This window comes from Sinocyclocheilus grahami, unplaced genomic scaffold, assembly GCF_001515645.1.
Source record: "Sinocyclocheilus grahami isolate Dianchi unplaced genomic scaffold, SAMN03320097.WGS_v1.1 scaffold885.1, whole genome shotgun sequence".
NCBI lineage: Eukaryota > Metazoa > Chordata > Actinopteri > Cypriniformes > Cyprinidae > Sinocyclocheilus > Sinocyclocheilus grahami.
Window position 1 is genome coordinate 581,864 of NW_015506064.1, and position 16,973 is coordinate 598,836.

Consider the following 16,973-nt stretch of genomic DNA (forward strand, 5'->3'; position numbering starts at 1 on the left):
ATCAACCACAGTCTGAGTGTCAATTAAAGACAGAGCGAGTGTACAGTAATTAATTACTCAGAATAATTCAGCACTGAACTTTCATACCGCCGGCTGGAGGGGGGGGGGTCTGCCCACCCTCATGGGCAAGAAGCCAATTAGCTGATCTCTTTATGAGCAACACCCAACCTAAGCCTTGACAGTTCAGGCCGGGAGGTGTTACCTATCTGTTTATCTCAGCGAGCGGGACGTTTGAGGGCAGTTCTTCTGATTGGTAACCCGCAATGCAGGGGTTGGACTAACTGGGATTGCGGTTTCACCAAAATGTCCAAAAAAACAGAGTTTTATCCATTTATTTTTTTCGTCCAAGTGAAAATTTCCCAATCAAATCTCTCCCCCAATGGATTCCACCCACAATCACTCTCTCTCTCTCTGTAGAAATAATCTGGTTTCAGAGGCATTTTCTTTGTTAAAAGGCCTGTAATTGGGCTAATTGCAATGTGTGGGGAGGCTAGCAGGACACTCCAATGACTTCAGCCTAATCAGAGGGTGTTGAGATGTGTGTGTGTGTGTGTGTGTGGGTGGGAGGAGGTGTGGCCAGAGGGGGTTTCATTAGCTTCGGGCTGGTGTGACGGGGGGAGCTCGTTACAGGGTGAGCAGGGGACAAAAGGGACAAGAGGGGATTTTCTTAACAAAGACAATGAGTTATCCAATTAAGCATTATGGGTTTGAATATGTATAAATATATGGGAATGAATGCTTTCTACCTTGTCGACCCTTTGGAAGCAGAGTCAATGAGATGTTCACAAACCGCCTTTGGAGTTCATACCTAAAGCCATTACCCTTACATCTAATGTATTACAGGTTGGCCTGTGTGTGTGTGTGTGTGTGTGTGTGTGTGTGGTGGTGTTGGTACGATACCTTTGAACTCTGCACCACTGGGGCTGATGTGCATCCTCTTCTGACATTCTCCACAGCTCATCAGGAAACGGGTCACCGCCTCTCTGGGCAGGAACGCATACGTCTCCGCTATCTGACACACAAGCACAAACCGTATTAAACTTCACATCAGGATCGTTTAGACTCACTGATCCTACAAACCCACACTCTGAGTAGCATAGATTTCACACTCAGTAGAGCCAAAGCTTTTGTGCTTAATAGATGGTAAAATGTTCTCACATAAGAAATTATAGCAACAATTAACAAAATGGAAAGAAAAATGCAAAAAAAAAAAAAAATGCAAAAAGAAATAAACCCTATAAACCCGTTGGACTATTTATGTATTTCCACTTTGAATAAGGTATACACGGGTTGTGCACAAGAAATCATCTTGTGCAGCTGCTATTACTTGATATGTTAATCATGTTGATTTTTTATTTATGCATAAATGTTGATTGATTGATTAATGTATTCATTATTTATTCTTTTCATTTTTTTATTCATTTATTTTCATTTTGGTGGATTTGGTTTGGACAAGTACTTATTTAGCTGCTTTTACCTAAAACGTTAAAATCTAGATTTTTTTTTAATTTATGCAAAATGTTGATTCATTTATGAGTTTATTCATTTCATTTTGACATTTCATCAAATGTTTTGCAGGGGATGTGCACAAGTAACCATTTAGCTGTTGTTACTCAAAATGTTAAAATGGAAAATAATAATGATTTTTTATTCTTTCGTTTTTTGAGATTTTATTGACTTTTACAAGGGAAGTGCACCATCCATATTTTTTCTTATTTGTGCATAGTCTTCATTGTTCATTCATGTCAATACCATTGGTTGTAAAGTTTAGCAAAGTTGTGAAACCATTACTGGTGATGTAATGTTGGTGAATAAAACAAAACAAAAGCATTTTCATTAGTCGTCTTAGACTTTTGGACCTCAATGTATTTGTACAAATGCACATATACCCATGGTCTACATTGTCTTATATTCTTTCACATATACACTCTCACAGCCTAACAATGTAATTTAGTATAAAATAGTGCATAATTTGAAAAAGTTACACACCATTAACTACTAGCACAACAAATCCTCACAGTAGCATTTTTTTCATTATTACCTCTCAAAACTCAGCAGCAAAAAAATTTTTTTTTTAATCCCTTATACATTTCCTATATACATATACATATATATATATATATTTTTTTTTTTTTTTTACATTTACCTTCTACATTTTACATTTTACATTCTTTCTTATTGGTTTAGTTTCTCCCTTCCCAACCTTTCTGCCATGAAATTGGACAAAAAAAAATAGAGAAAGTACACTCCCACATTGTAAGTCCCTCGTGTCTCTCTAATCTCCCATGAGGCTCTAACTAACATGCATGGGCGGCCATGAAACCACAGCTGGAGGGTATAGCATGTACGCGTGTGCATTACGGAAGCATTAGCTGAACTAAACTGCAGCAGTGATACAAGAGCCAGAAAACCTTTCCAGCACCGATTGCTCCAGGAGATCCTAAGAGGAGCACAAATCCTGATGCCCAGGGAAAAGCTCTGCTCATGGCCCTGCCCTCCCCTCACACACAGCTGTCAAGCACGAGAGGAAAAAGGAACCATGTAGAGGACACAATATGTGCGTGTGTATAAAACATATCACAGAAATTATGAATGTAACAAAACCAAAAAACTAAATTATTTATGCATTTATATGCAATAGCTTGTGTGTATAAGATATCGACTGTATATCCACATGAGAGCAAACATCCACTTTTGTAACTGTCCAAGAGAGGGCAGCAGCACTGGACCTGTGGACGTCAGCATAACCACCAGACCAGGTGAGAGCGGCTCATGCCACTCTCACTTCCCATGTTTCCATGACAGCACATGTGTGATAGAGTTCTAAAGATGTTCATGGCAGACATAAATATATCTTCTAAATATAAACTAAACCCTAACTCTGCCTACAACAATGCAGAGAAAGAAAGAAATTTAGAAAAGAAAGTGCAGAAATACTCAATTCAAGAGAAATATAAAGGAAATACAGAAATAAAAATGAAATGCAAAAACATGAGAACATAAGAAAAATTTGAAAATGTAGGAGAACAGTAAATAGAGAAAGAAATTAATACAGAAAAAATGCAGAAAGAGAAAAAATTCAGAAAACAAAAGTGCAGAAATACAGAAAGAAAATAAATTCAGAAAGACAAATCAGACAAAAATAAATAAATAAATGCACAGATACATAAAGAAATACATAAATGCACAAAGAAAGAAAGAAATGCATGATGAAAAATGAAATGCATAATGAAAGAAAGAAAGAAAGGAAGGAAAGAAGGAAGGAAGGAAGAAAGAAAAAGAAAGAAAGAAAAAGAAAGAAAGAAAGAAAGAAAGAAAGAGATGCAAAAATAAATGCAGGAAAAAAATTTAAACTGCAAAAAGAAAAAAAAGCACATATAAATGCAAAAAGAAAGAAAAAAATGAAAGAAAAAAACTGAATGAAAAAAGTTTCACAAAAAACATACAGAATGAGATTGCAGGAATATCTAAAGGGGAAAAAATTAGAAATAAAAGCAGAAAGAAGAAAGAACAAGAATCAAAAGAGTCCTACATAGCCTCCAGATTTCATTTATTGGGTAATGCTGCTTATTCTGACTGATTCACCCAAAATTCACAGAGGCAAGTGATTCTCTGCTACAATTCACACCAGGATTACACACAGCAGGAGCCGCTCGCTTCTGTTCATAAGAATCACAGAGGAAATAAATCAAGCTGACAGAGGAAGGGACACTTTAGGTGACAGCCAGATAAAGGCGGTCAAAAAGGGCGGTTTAAAACAGGGTATTAAATCTGAACTATACGAGACCATAGACATACTTCCATGTCTGATCAGAGACTATGAGAAAGAAGTTCCTTGCATTACTCACCGCTTTATACGTTTTCTTCTGTCCGGCGTGTTTGGGTACTTTGGCCGGGTCGGAGCTGATCTCCACGTGCATGGCATAGATGATGTCATAGAAGTCCTCCACCACAGCGACCCTCTTCAAAGAGGAGTTCTCCGGCCCCGAGCTCCCGTCCACACACTAAAATCACACCAAGAAATAGATATACTTACTTCATATACTTAAGCACTCACACAAGCAAAAGTGATGTTATTATACCATTGTATTATCTTGAGAGCCTGACAAACACATTCTCACTTCTAAACAGTACATTTAAAGTCAAATAGTGATTATTTATATATATATTAGCGATAATTCTGTGCTGTAAAACAACAGTGTTTTGGTAATATGATTAGAGATGCCTATTTTATCTTTTGAAATATATTTCCTTTGTTAAATGATTTTTACTTCGTTCAACAGGTTTAATATTAAAATTGTTTCATTCTGTACAGTGTGACTGGTTGAAATAAGAATGCCAGAACAGGTGTGTGTGTGTTCAATACCAGACTCACGTTTAGCTGTAAAGGATAGAAAACCTTGTTTAGCAGTAAAGGATAGAAGACTTTAAAGCTAATTTATTTATGTATACAATTTGGATGGGACATTTGCCAATTTAATAATCTTCAAAGCACAAAAGATCACCTATGAGACCAGCATTACTGTCAACTGCTACAGGCTAGTGGCAAAAATTACATTGGCATCTTTTTTTAAATAGGTGCATGTAGTTAAAAAAAAAAACATTTAATATATATATTTTTTTACATAAAGAGTCAAAATGAAATGAAATTCACATGTCTATTTTGTAAATGCATGTTTTTTATGCTATTGTGAATGATTAATTCATGCATATGTTTAATTTTTTAATAAAGGTTTTGGAATGATCTCTTCTCTGGTAACGTATCCCGGTTTAATCCAATCATTTAATCCACTTAAACTCTGTCTCCATCCAATCAACATCCAATGTACAGAACCAAGTCCTGCCCAACATTTTTTTCTTTTTTGATAATCTGGCTGTGCATCACAATTCGGAAGAAAAGATCCGTCTCTACTTCATTGTGACATTAAGAACAACATTATTTGCAATGATGGCCTGGCAAAGGGATATTGTCCTCTTGAACAAAGACAGGGAAAATTAGGAAAAATTAAATATAAACACAATATATTAAATAAGGGTAAATAAAAAGAAATCATTCATAATACAAGAACAAAATGGATTTTAAAAAGGCTAGCTAAAAACAACTCTGCAGTACAGACAAAGGCTTAGATTCTCAGGTGGACTTTTAAGAAGTCTGAAAGAGGAATTCTGGGGAGAATCTCACCTCTCACATATGAGGAGCAACATGGGAGAGACGAGATGGTTTTCCTCAGGGGAAGAGAGGGTCTGATCATGGTAGTTGGTGGACACAATACACTCAAAATAACCACAAAACAAACATCTTGGAAGATTTTTCCTATATTACTGCATTTTTATAAAAAGAAAATAATAATAAAAAAAAAAACTTCATTTGAAAAATTACTTGAAATAATGTACTATGGCAGTACCATGGTTCAGATGGTAATACTATGACACAGTTTGATGATCATATTAATATGCTTTGGTACTTCGAAGTTACCTCAAAGAATACCAAAGTATTATCATCAAAAAAAAATAAATAAAATAAAATATATATATATATATATATATATATGTATGGTCATACCACGGTATTTTGTGTAATAAGTAAGACTATGAACCTATGTGCTTTAAAAGTAATGAGAAACATTCCCCCTAAACATTGCTCTGTAATAGAATCAGGTTTAGAGCAGTAAATGGTAGTTTGGGGATCCAGCTCCCATCGGAGGGCCAGCCTCGTTACCACGGTAACTGCTGCTGGCCTCATCGGTAGGTGTGTGGGGCAGCAGGGTCGCGTGACACGCACAGGTTCTCCAAGTCAAAGCTGGTCTAGCTAACTCAAATCACCATCGGCATGTTCTATTCCTTTCACCGCCCGCGTCACATGCAGTGATGCTCTTCACCACCACCACATCCCCCACTTAGACCGCTCCACCACCCGCTACAGGCCCACAGGGTTACCATGGCAGCAAGGGTGTATAGGCAAAGTAGCGTCTCACCGACTCGCATAATTTTAGCGTTAATGATAACATATATTCCCCTTACAAATCATCATGATGTGGTATATGAATAGTTCTATGCTAAACACGAAACTAGGAAAGCATTCTGACACGCGATGAACCGCTGAAGTAATAGGACATGCGCTCACACATGTTTACTACTGGATTCCACTCCACTACATTAACTTCAGGAGATAGGACACGTGTGCCAGGCTCTGCCAATGTGTGTGTGTGAGTGTGTGTTAGAGATTCATGCTGCTGTAGCATGATGCCGCCCGGCCTTCAACCCCCACCCCCCTTTTCCCAGCGTTGCGGGGCACATCAGCGGCCTGGGACGATAGTTCGTGTGACAGCAGCAGCCCAACCACACGCGCCAATGTGGGACACGGGAGGGAGGGGGTCAGCGCAGCACCTTCAGGCACAGCAGACAGGACACTCGCGCACATACTCTCTGCATACTAACACACAGGGCGCACCTCAAGGCATTGAGGACAGGGCAGAGAAAGATCCCCCTTCCCCCAATGCCTGTATGGGGTCAAAGTCACCGAGCCCTGAGAGGGTAAAAGCAGGCTGTCCTGCACACATGCTCATAGCCCAATATTAGCATTTGCTTTGTGCCACTGCAACAAGGCATCACATATATGGATATAAATCAAGTGCAACTTTATTGCATCAAAAATGAAGACATAATGGCTGTCTAAAACCTTGGTGGGGAGTGCATCATAATGTCCTGTTTACTTTTTTAAAAAGTAGCATAAATGTATCCTTCGCTGTCTGTGATATACCACAATCCTGTGCTGTGTTTGGCTGGAAGAACACAAATGGTATCTGCATGGTAGGGCTGCACGATTATGACAAAAATCATAATTGTCGATTATTCCCTTGAAATTGTTATTGCGATTATTAATTACGATTATCACAATTTACATTGAATAGTATGGAACGATATTCCGCAGTACAATACAGCATTTAGGGTGTAAATGCACTCATCATTTGGTAGATGCTAGTCAAATTAACCAAATGTTAAAATGTTTAAAATATATACATTTATTAAAATATTTTACCCACAATGCATCAAAAAAGCTCACTTTTATATTGTTGGGCAGTTTTAACATTTCTATGATTTTAGTGTTGTTTTTGTGCACTTTTTGCACATTACTCAATTTCCATTAAAAGACCGGGCAGGAGGGCACCATTTCAGACACAGTGAAAAACTGCCTGAAATGAGCAGATGAACAAAATGAGCGAGGGGAATCATTCCTTCACTCCACCTCTACCTCTATAAGTGGATGCTTGTGCTGTTTTTAAAGCCTCACACTTTTTCTACCTCCCCTATTCCCATGATTTCTCACATACCCCCTCCATGAACACCAGCACCTCTAACCCAGAACCTCACTGTCTTTCTCCCTCACTCCATCTCTCCAGGCCCTCGTTCCTTCCAGTAACACCGGATAATTACAGCTTTCCTTCTTTCCATTTTAATCTCTCCCTCAACACTCTCTCCTTTCTGCTACTGTTTCTCTCTTGCTTCCATTCCCAGGCCCCGGACCAAACAGCCCTGTTGCTAGGAGACAAGCTGGGTCGGAGCAGGAGTGGCAACAGCGGCAGCTCCCCCACGTCTCTGCCTCTCTGGAAACAAGGGATGGAGGGATTGGGAAGAGTTCAGTGGAGGGGAGAAGCCCTTCAGACATGTGTGCTCAGCCAAAAGGAAGAGACAGACACCGACCCCCCACCGACATACAGACGTCCAAGCAAACAATAATGACAAAACTGCAGAAATTCGAACTTGCACACCTGCACAACGAGCTCGGCATTGCAAACTCAGGGTGGAAAACCTGCTGATGGTGACAAACATTTACGGTACTGAAAAACGGCAGACAAGGGGCCTGGTCAGACCTGTCTGCCCTAATTTTCAACAATGGGCTTGTACCCTCTCCAGGATGCGTGCTTTCTGTTTTGGCACACATCCAGAGGGCAGAATTGCTTCTCAAGTAAATCTATAGTTTTAAGGACATTTCTGTGTTTTTACTAGAAAACACGACAAAAAAATATTTACGGAAATGAGAGGAAATGTGCGGCATAGGGGGTGTGAAGAGGGTTTTATCTGTGATCGAGCGGATCGAGTGGGAGTGAAATGAGTTTGACTGGGTTAGTGCTAATTGTGACAGGCGGTCACAGTTTATGGGCTAATCTTGGCAAACGGCTGCGTAGATAAACAAATTGATGGCTAAATGATAGAGTCGGTGTGTGTTCACAAGACTAACGAGAGAGCAGGAGGGAAATATCGCACATGCATTTGCTCGTTCCAAAACCCTGTGAGCGTCCCACAGAGGCAGCATTTAAAGGCATCACTGGCAAGCTCCTGACATGAAGACATTCCAAAAAGTAGCAAACTTAATTATGCAGCCTCTTTACTTTTACTTACTCAAAAGATACTTTTGTTTGGCCAAATTTTAAGGCAGCATGTATCTTTTACTGAGAAAGTAATCCCAGAATGCACTGCAGCAAACTCCAAATATTTATTGAGTATCCACCTTATTTTTCCTGTAAGTGTGGGCGTGGCCATTTGTAAATTTTGTGCAAGGCTTCCGGTCTCATCCCCTTCCAGCTATTTTTAGCTGTACAAAACAGCTTGTTTTGCTGCTTGATATTGCAAAGTTGTGTTTCTTACCTTGTTATTTTAATGTATTATCTTAATTAGTTTTACCATTTAATGCACTTTGGCTGTGTTTACACTTGGCATTAACATGCGACCTGTATCCGGATGTTGTCCACATACACATTGAAAAGACACGTGTAAACACGCTTCTGATTGGAATGTTATCCGATCAGCGTGTACTAGGGCTGGGCGATTTGGCAAAAAATGTAAATCTCGATTTTTCCAGAATGTTTGACCAATTCTCGATTTTTTAAAGATTTTTAACTAGTCAACTTGAAAATGTAACTACAACATGATTCAAGTAACTTTTTGTTTATTCTTTTACCCTCTAGTAAAATATTCCAAGTGCACCACACATGATGTAAATGTTAAACAAATCCCTTGTTAAATATCTTTGCAGAAAAGATGCATGAACTACAACCACATATTGTACAAACTTGTCTTATACATATTATGTGTTCAGAAATAATACGAGGAAAATGCTTTTTAAAAATCTCAAAAGTCAAGGTAATATGTTGTCCACATACACATTGAAAAGACACGTGTAAACACGCTTCTGATTGGAATGTTATCCGATCAGCGTGTACTAGGGCTGGGCGATTTGGCAAAAAATGTAAATCTCGATTTTTCCAGAATGTTTGACCAATTCTCGATTTTTTAAAGATTTTTAACTAGTCAACTTGAAAATGTAACTACAACATGATTCAAGTAACTTTTTGTTTATTCTTTTACCCTCTAGTAAAATATTCCAAGTGCACCACACATGATGTAAATGTTAAACAAATCCCTTGTTAAATATCTTTGCAGAAAAGATGCATGAACTACAACCACATATTGTACAAACTTGTCTTATACATATTATGTGTTCAGAAATAATACGAGGAAAATGCTTTTTAAAAATCTCAAAAGTCAAGGTAATTTAAATTCAAAATGACTGAAGGTATACCACCAGTAAACTATTATTAACTACAAATGTTCTATCACATTTCTATAATTAAGATATGTTAAAGGACTGTTAGGCTGCATTAATTAGGTCAACAGGAACCGGGAACACTTCCCATAACACCCAATGTACTTGTTACATTGTAAGAAGAATGGCATCTACGCTAATATTAGTCTGTTTCATTCTTATTCTTAGGTCACCGTAGCCACCCAGATCTAGTCCAGATTGTGGATCTGCACCTAGAGACGACCTCTACAGCCCTGAATATCAGCGGAGACCATGTCAACTAGATGAGCCCTAGAGACAGATCACCTGCGAAGACCTCGTCGGCCATCGGCACAATTCCTCAACAAAGGCTATGAGAACCGGACAAGTCCTCTGCTCATTCTTACTTGTGTTGCAGACTGGAATTAAACCACACCATGCTGGTTTCGTCTGACCAGAGGAGAACTAAATGGAAACACACTTCCTGTTTCCATTTTTTTCACCATAAATTCATTGCCCTGCCACGGCCAAACCGCTCAAGATAAAATCCCTTTGCAGTTTAGCATTCCCAATGTCTTGAGATCATGTTGACCGAGATTGGTGGCGATCGGATGAAAAACCTATGGTTGGATGGTAGAGTTAGGAATGGAACGATTACCGTTAATTTACGATAATTTATATTATTATGATAAATCATGATAAATTTCCCCATGGTTAGTATTACGTTTCATATTTTAATTATCATTAAAACCGTATTCGATTACCGTGATTTGAACAACTGAGGATAAATAAGTAGCCTACTGCTCAGCATAAAGCAAAGTTTTTAGTAACATTGTCACGAGCGCACAACACGCAGAGTAGTTTCGTTTTGTGTGAAAACATGGCGGAAAAGCTGGGAGGTTTTAAAAGTGCTAAGGGAATTATACAAATGAATATACAAATGAATTAATTATATGAATGCAACTCTGAAGGATTTGACTGTTTTCAGGAGGTTATGGGAAAACGGCTCTAATTCTGTTGTTCCATTAGCTGGTTGATGAAAAACAAGCTTATGTGGATTCTACACATTTAAATAATTTGGATAACGTATCTAGAATTATTTACATAGCAGATAAAATCCATATAATCATTTATTAATCAATTATAATTTTGACTTTACCCTTTTCTTTATTTAAAGGCTGAAACGTGAGAAACTTTTCAATAAAATTTTATGAAACTTTTCAAAGCTATAATTGAACATTTCAATCATGCTATTAGATAAACTGTTGTTAGTCATGCTATCATTTAAAATCCGGACATCATTATGTGTCTGTACTTTTTTAACATCTCCAGCACATTTTAACAATACCGTGATAATACTGATAATCATAATAATTTAGGTCCCTATAATCATGATAAGAAATTTTCATACCGTTACTCTAGGTCAGGGGTAGGCCAAGTTCGGTCCTAGAGAGCCGCAGTCCTGCAGAGTTCAGCTCCAACCCTAATCAAACACACCTGATCAAGCTAATCAATGTCTTCAGGATTACTAAGGCTATAGGCAGGTGTTTTGTTTTGTTTTCAGGGTTGGAGCTGAACTCTGCAGGACTGCGGCTCTCTAGGACCGAACTTCCCTACCCCTGCTCTAGGTAGTGTATGAGTTTTGTTAGTATTATTTTATAGAAAAAATATTTAATTGGATTAAATAAGTTAAGTTTTTTGTTTTAGTATTTCTATTTATAGTTAAAAAAAAATTTTTTTTTGGTCCATCCTTTTTTTTTCTTCAAATATTTCTTCCCTAGCCTTGCATGAGGAGTGCTATTTGTGTTGCTATTTGTGTCACTTGTGAGGTTCAAATATCAGTTAGGATGCTGCCTTAAGGTGTGTTCGCATTAGCAAAAAAAGTCCATTGTCTATTGTCAATAGTGTAGCTATATATAAATCAAAGCTAACACAGAAGTCACTTTCAAACCAAAGAGATTTCTGCATGGGAAACTTTAGCCTCACCCAAAAATCCCCATTTTGTGGATTTCTATTGGAATGCCAGGATTTCACCCATGAAATTTCGGTGAACAACGGATAAAAGTGACTGCACCTTTAGAAGACAGCTGCCCATGTAGGCCGTAGTCATCGGGGCATCTCACTAGCTTTCAGAACAGACCTACTCTCTCGTGATCTGCCCTCTCTCAGTCCCATAAGGCTTTTCAACTATATACCCTCAACTTTATTTCCTCTCTTCTTTCCCTTGTTCCTCTCTCCATCTCTCCTTTATCTCCTCTCCTTATGCCTATGTCGCCTTTTTTTCAAGTAAAGCATGTGATTAGTTTGCTCGATTGTACTGTGTATTCTATCGGTGAAGTGCATTGACATTGGCCATATTAACTCTCAGGGAATGAGTGTGTGTGTGTGTTGGAAATAAGATTGGACAAACACTTGGGGTTACACTGCTCCATTATGACTTAAATGGGCCACAAACACACACACCTGAGTGAATGCATATGCAGAGTGAATGATAATGCACTGCAAATGACAGTGTAGCAATAAGGCGCACTGTAACTCCGAGTCCAGAGCCAATTAAAATATTGTTAATTTATCCTGCTCTAGAGCACCGAGACTCTTCCCCATGGCAACCACAGGAATGCAGGGAGACCAGAATACGCAGCCACTCACCTCACAGGCTGTCCTGCAGTCACTACAGCATACAGACGCAGTGATATGCTGATGGTGGAAATGAAGATGAGTGACTACTTGTATTCTGTTAGCTGCAAATAAGAAACCAGCCCAGATAAGCAGCCAGTATTTGAGCTGTTGTAGATTATTAGCAAATGACTGTTGATTAACATAAACATCTTCTCTTTTTTTTTCCAAAATCTACCAAAAACACTAGGTGCATTACAATTTGTGTACTTTATGTGAGTAGTGTGTTCACACTTTCCTTACAAAGCAGAAGGGACAGGGCTAACAATCTCTGATGCTGGAGGTCAGAAAACGGTACATAGAGTATATAATGCATAGTATATAGTGCATTATTTGAGACACAACTACTTTTTTATGTGAATTTTGTCAAATGACAATTTTTTACAAAGGAGCATTGTGTTCAACAACAATAAAATGCAAAATCCAAAATAATAAGTCGATGATAAGAATAAAAAATAAAATAAAGATAATAATAATAATAATAATAATAATAAAAACAAAGATCACTGGGATCAGATAACTACCTAACTAATAAGAAATTAATTTGGATTTGAAAATTTGGGGAAAATAACATAAAAAGTATTTAAATGTCAAGTATGTCATATTTGCACCAAACACAACTGTAAAAATAACTCTCCTTGTCTGCTCTTGGTCAGATAGAGATATGATTTCACGAATGTGACTTTATATCTTCCTATATAATATATATATAGCCAATTCATGAGACAGAAAGTCACACTGTGAAATATAAAATTGCAAATTAATTTCCTACAGTGTGATGCTGTGATCTCACAGTGTGGTATTATTTTTTTATTTTAAACTATATCTCACAATTACCTTTTTTCTGAGGAGGAAATTGGTTATTTAATGTCTAAACCAAATGTACACCCTTCAGCTTAATCAACTTCAATTTTATCGTCCTCCACTTTGTAAATATCTGCAACAGCATTGAAAAAAATCATAATGTTTGGCCACTGAAGATCAGTCACTATAAGCATACAAAGGTGTACACTGTTCTCTACATTATCACTGCATCAGTTATTTCTGAACCTGGTTCCTCCAGTAGTTTCAGTCGCATAATATTAATCTCCTTCTATTTAACAGGAAAATTAGACTCATTTCATTTCTCCGTTCACGGGTGATAAATGAAACTAATCATTTTGGCCTGTCATTAGCTCCCTGCAGCTGTGTGTATGTGTGTGTGTTTCTGCTTCCAGGGTGGTGGAACGACACTTCCTCTTTTCTCTAATTCATAAATAATCACTCTCTAGGTCTCATATATGTCTTCACGGCTGCACAGCTGAATCTACTGCCACAGATATTAGTTTCACTATGATAGAGTGTGACACAGTGCTCTCTTCTAATCTCTCATTCATTTCACACACAACCTCAGTGTCAATGTCATGAGATCAGATTATTAGCGGTGCACGCTAAAGCTAATTTCCAGCCTGGTCATAGCTGGTTTGCAGGCTGGTTTTTGAGGGGTTTTAGATAGTCAGGCTGGTCTTAGCTGGTCTGACTGGGAGACCAGATGATCAACCAGCTAAAACCAGCTGAATACCAGCATGGCCAGGCTGAGAGACCAGCTAAAGCCAGCTACTTCCAACTTAAACCAGCTAAGACCAGCCAACCAGCTTATGGTTTTAGCTGGGGGGTTTTCTTCAGCAGGGAACCTGCTAGCAACCACCCAAAGCACATTAGAAACAACATAGCAACACACAATACACACTTTAACAACTGCATAGTAACGCTCTACCAATGCATCTTAGCAGCTGATTGGACACTGTGTGTAAGCAACTATAGCAACCACCCAAAACATTTTAGAAAAAACATAGAAACACACTGCATACACTCAAAACACCCTAGCAACTACATAGCCACCCACCAACACCACCTTAGCATTTAGCAACTAGTTTTGTGTCATGTAAATGTAAACGCAGTAAATGTAGCAACAGAAAATTAGTGAGGGTCTTTATTTGAATGTGCAAGTAAACATTTACTCAAAGCTCACTAGCAACCACCCAAAACACCATAGAAAGAGCATAACAACGCTCTGCCAATGCCCTAGCAACATTTCTGAGGCACTTATAAGGGATAGTTCATCCAAAAATGAAAATTTATTTCAAATTGTTTTTTTTAAATAACTTACGGATCCTTTACTTTTACTTTTAGTTATTTAGCAGACAATAAAAATGACAAATGCATACAACAACATTTCAAAACTAAAACATTTAAATGAAAACAAAAAAATAAAGCTAAAAACAATTAAAAAATATTAAAAGAACAAAAGGTATTGTATAATATAGGTATAATAATGATTCTAACATAACACCAAGCCAAACACCAAAAAACAACTACATGTGTATGTACAGCCACATACATATACATGTACATGTACATATATATAAATACATTAAATATATATATATATTATTTCATTTCCATTTTGTATGTTGAAGTACTGAAATAACTCAAATTAAATAAAACTAAAACTTAATAAAAAGCCTATATAGACATAATAAAAAACTAATAAAATGACAACATTACTACAACTGTAACTAAAACTAAAATAGATAACTAATACAAATCAAAATACATTAGTTTATCAGTAATACTAAAAAAATTACACTGAGCCAAACACACATGCTAAAATAACAACAACTTACTGACACATAGTAAGAAATGGTTTATAAAAAAAACATTAAAAACATAAGGTACATAAGGTACCTGATCCTCCACTTGTTCTAAAACTGTTTGAGTTTCTTTCTTCTGTTGAACACAATAGAAGATATTTTGAAGAAAGTTGGTAACCAAACAGTTAACGGTAGCCTTCTCTTAACAGTACTGACTTCTATAGTATTTTTTTCCTTACTATGGAAGTCAATGGCTACCAACAACTGTTTGGTTACCAACATTTTTCAGAGTATCTTCTTTTGTGTTCAGCAGACAAAAGAAGCTCATACAGGTTTGGAACAACTTGAGGGTGAGTAAATGACAGAATTTTTGGGTCAACTATCCATTTAAAACTACCTACCTAAACTACCTAGCAACAGGCAAGAACATCCTAGCAACCATCCAAAACACCTTAGAAAAAGCATAGCAATACACTGCATACATTCAGAACACCTTAGCAACCATCTTAGCAACACTCTACCCCCCTTCAACAATACCTCAGCGTTTAGTTTGTAGTTTTGCATTTTGCATGAAGTGTAAACTTAGTCACAGAGACTTTTGATTGTGCCAGTAAGCACACTCTCAGAAAAAAGATACAAAATATGTCACTGGGATGGTGCCCTTTCAAAAGGTACTAATATGTACCATGTAGGTACAAATATGTACCTTTAAGGTACTAACATGCACCTTTTACGGGTAAAAAAAAAAGGTACAAAAAGGTATCGCCCCAGTGACAGCTTTTGTACCTTACTACGCAAAATACCCCAGAAACCACCCAAAACACCTTAGAAACAGCATAGCCCTTCACACAAAGAAAATATTTTTCCTAATATATGAATTATCAATATATTAAATGATATAATGGTATATCAGAAAATATACAGAATAATATATTGTGTAAATAATATTTTACAATATATTGAAGAACATATATTTACTCATGCAGTATATACACACATATATGGAAATATATATTTCTTATCTTTAACAATCATTTACAATATATTCATATTTTAAAATATAAATAGTTTACAACAGCATAAACACACCTGCTCATAATAAAGCACTTAGTGAACAGACTATCACTGTCCTGAAACGCACAGTCATTAATTTATATAAAGTAACATATATGGTGTTTGGTCAATCATCATCCTAACCACAGGCTCTATACTCTTCAGAACTACGGTAACCACAAAAACGCAAACATACCAGAAACACTTCTATATTCCAAAATAATAACATCAAACACTAACAGATCTCCCACTGCATTAATATTGAGCAAAACACATGAAGAAACACTTAATTTTAAGATTTACTTTAACACCTTTAACAGTCAGTAGCAAAGCATGCTGGGAACTAGAAATAAGCTGTAACTCATTCTGTGAATTCTGTGTGTCTATGTGAGTACATACATTCACATTTATATGGGAACATGTATGTGCAATATATACTCAATAAAGGTCCAAACTTTAGAAATATTAGATGTATTTGTGTCCTCATTTCTAAATATATTTGTATGTATCAATATATAGCCATACATTGTCATTGCATATATTGCTGTAAATCGAAAAATAAGTGAACTGAAATTGAATAATAATGAAGCACTAGTTTCCCATATATGGAAATGTATTATGTAATATATCACATTATATTTTGCAGGATATTCCCATATACCATTGTTACGCAAGGGGCAACACTCTACCAATGGCCTAACATCTTAGCGGCTAGTTTTATGTGAGCAAACACCACTGACATTTTCTTCAAATCGAGTTTGCTGAATTATGTGACATTCTGTTACATGTAGGAGCTCTTAATGAAGTCCCACAGAGAAGAGGACATTGTGTGTGTACACTAGAGACCACTAGCTGCCCTGCAAACATGCATATTGCCCCTTAAGCAGCAGAACAACACTCTCTGTTCCAATGCATTCATCTTTTTATCAGCTTCTGCCCTCTCCTCTCATCCCCCTCCTTCCTCTGCTCGTGTTAGCCTGAACACTCACTACCACAATTACCGCCGGAGCTGCATCTACAACTAGCAGAGGGTGGGGGGGGGGGGGGGG

The 16,973-nt window shown here is 37.3% G+C and overlaps 1 protein-coding gene across 2 annotated transcripts in view; it reads right to left on the bottom strand.

The window, feature by feature from the left end:
- The window catches only part of LOC107563666 (nucleolar protein 4-like), a 125,174-nt gene that overhangs the window by 99,831 nt on the left and 8,370 nt on the right, over positions 1–16,973 (bottom strand). For both annotated transcript variants that reach the window (XM_016248602.1, XM_016248601.1), the window contains exons 2-3: positions 3,849–4,004; positions 901–1,012 (exon numbers count right to left, since the gene is read on the bottom strand). In XM_016248602.1, coding sequence (XP_016104088.1) covers positions 901–1,012; positions 3,849–4,004 — 268 coding nt within the window. The remainder of the gene's footprint in view (positions 1–900; positions 1,013–3,848; positions 4,005–16,973) is intronic.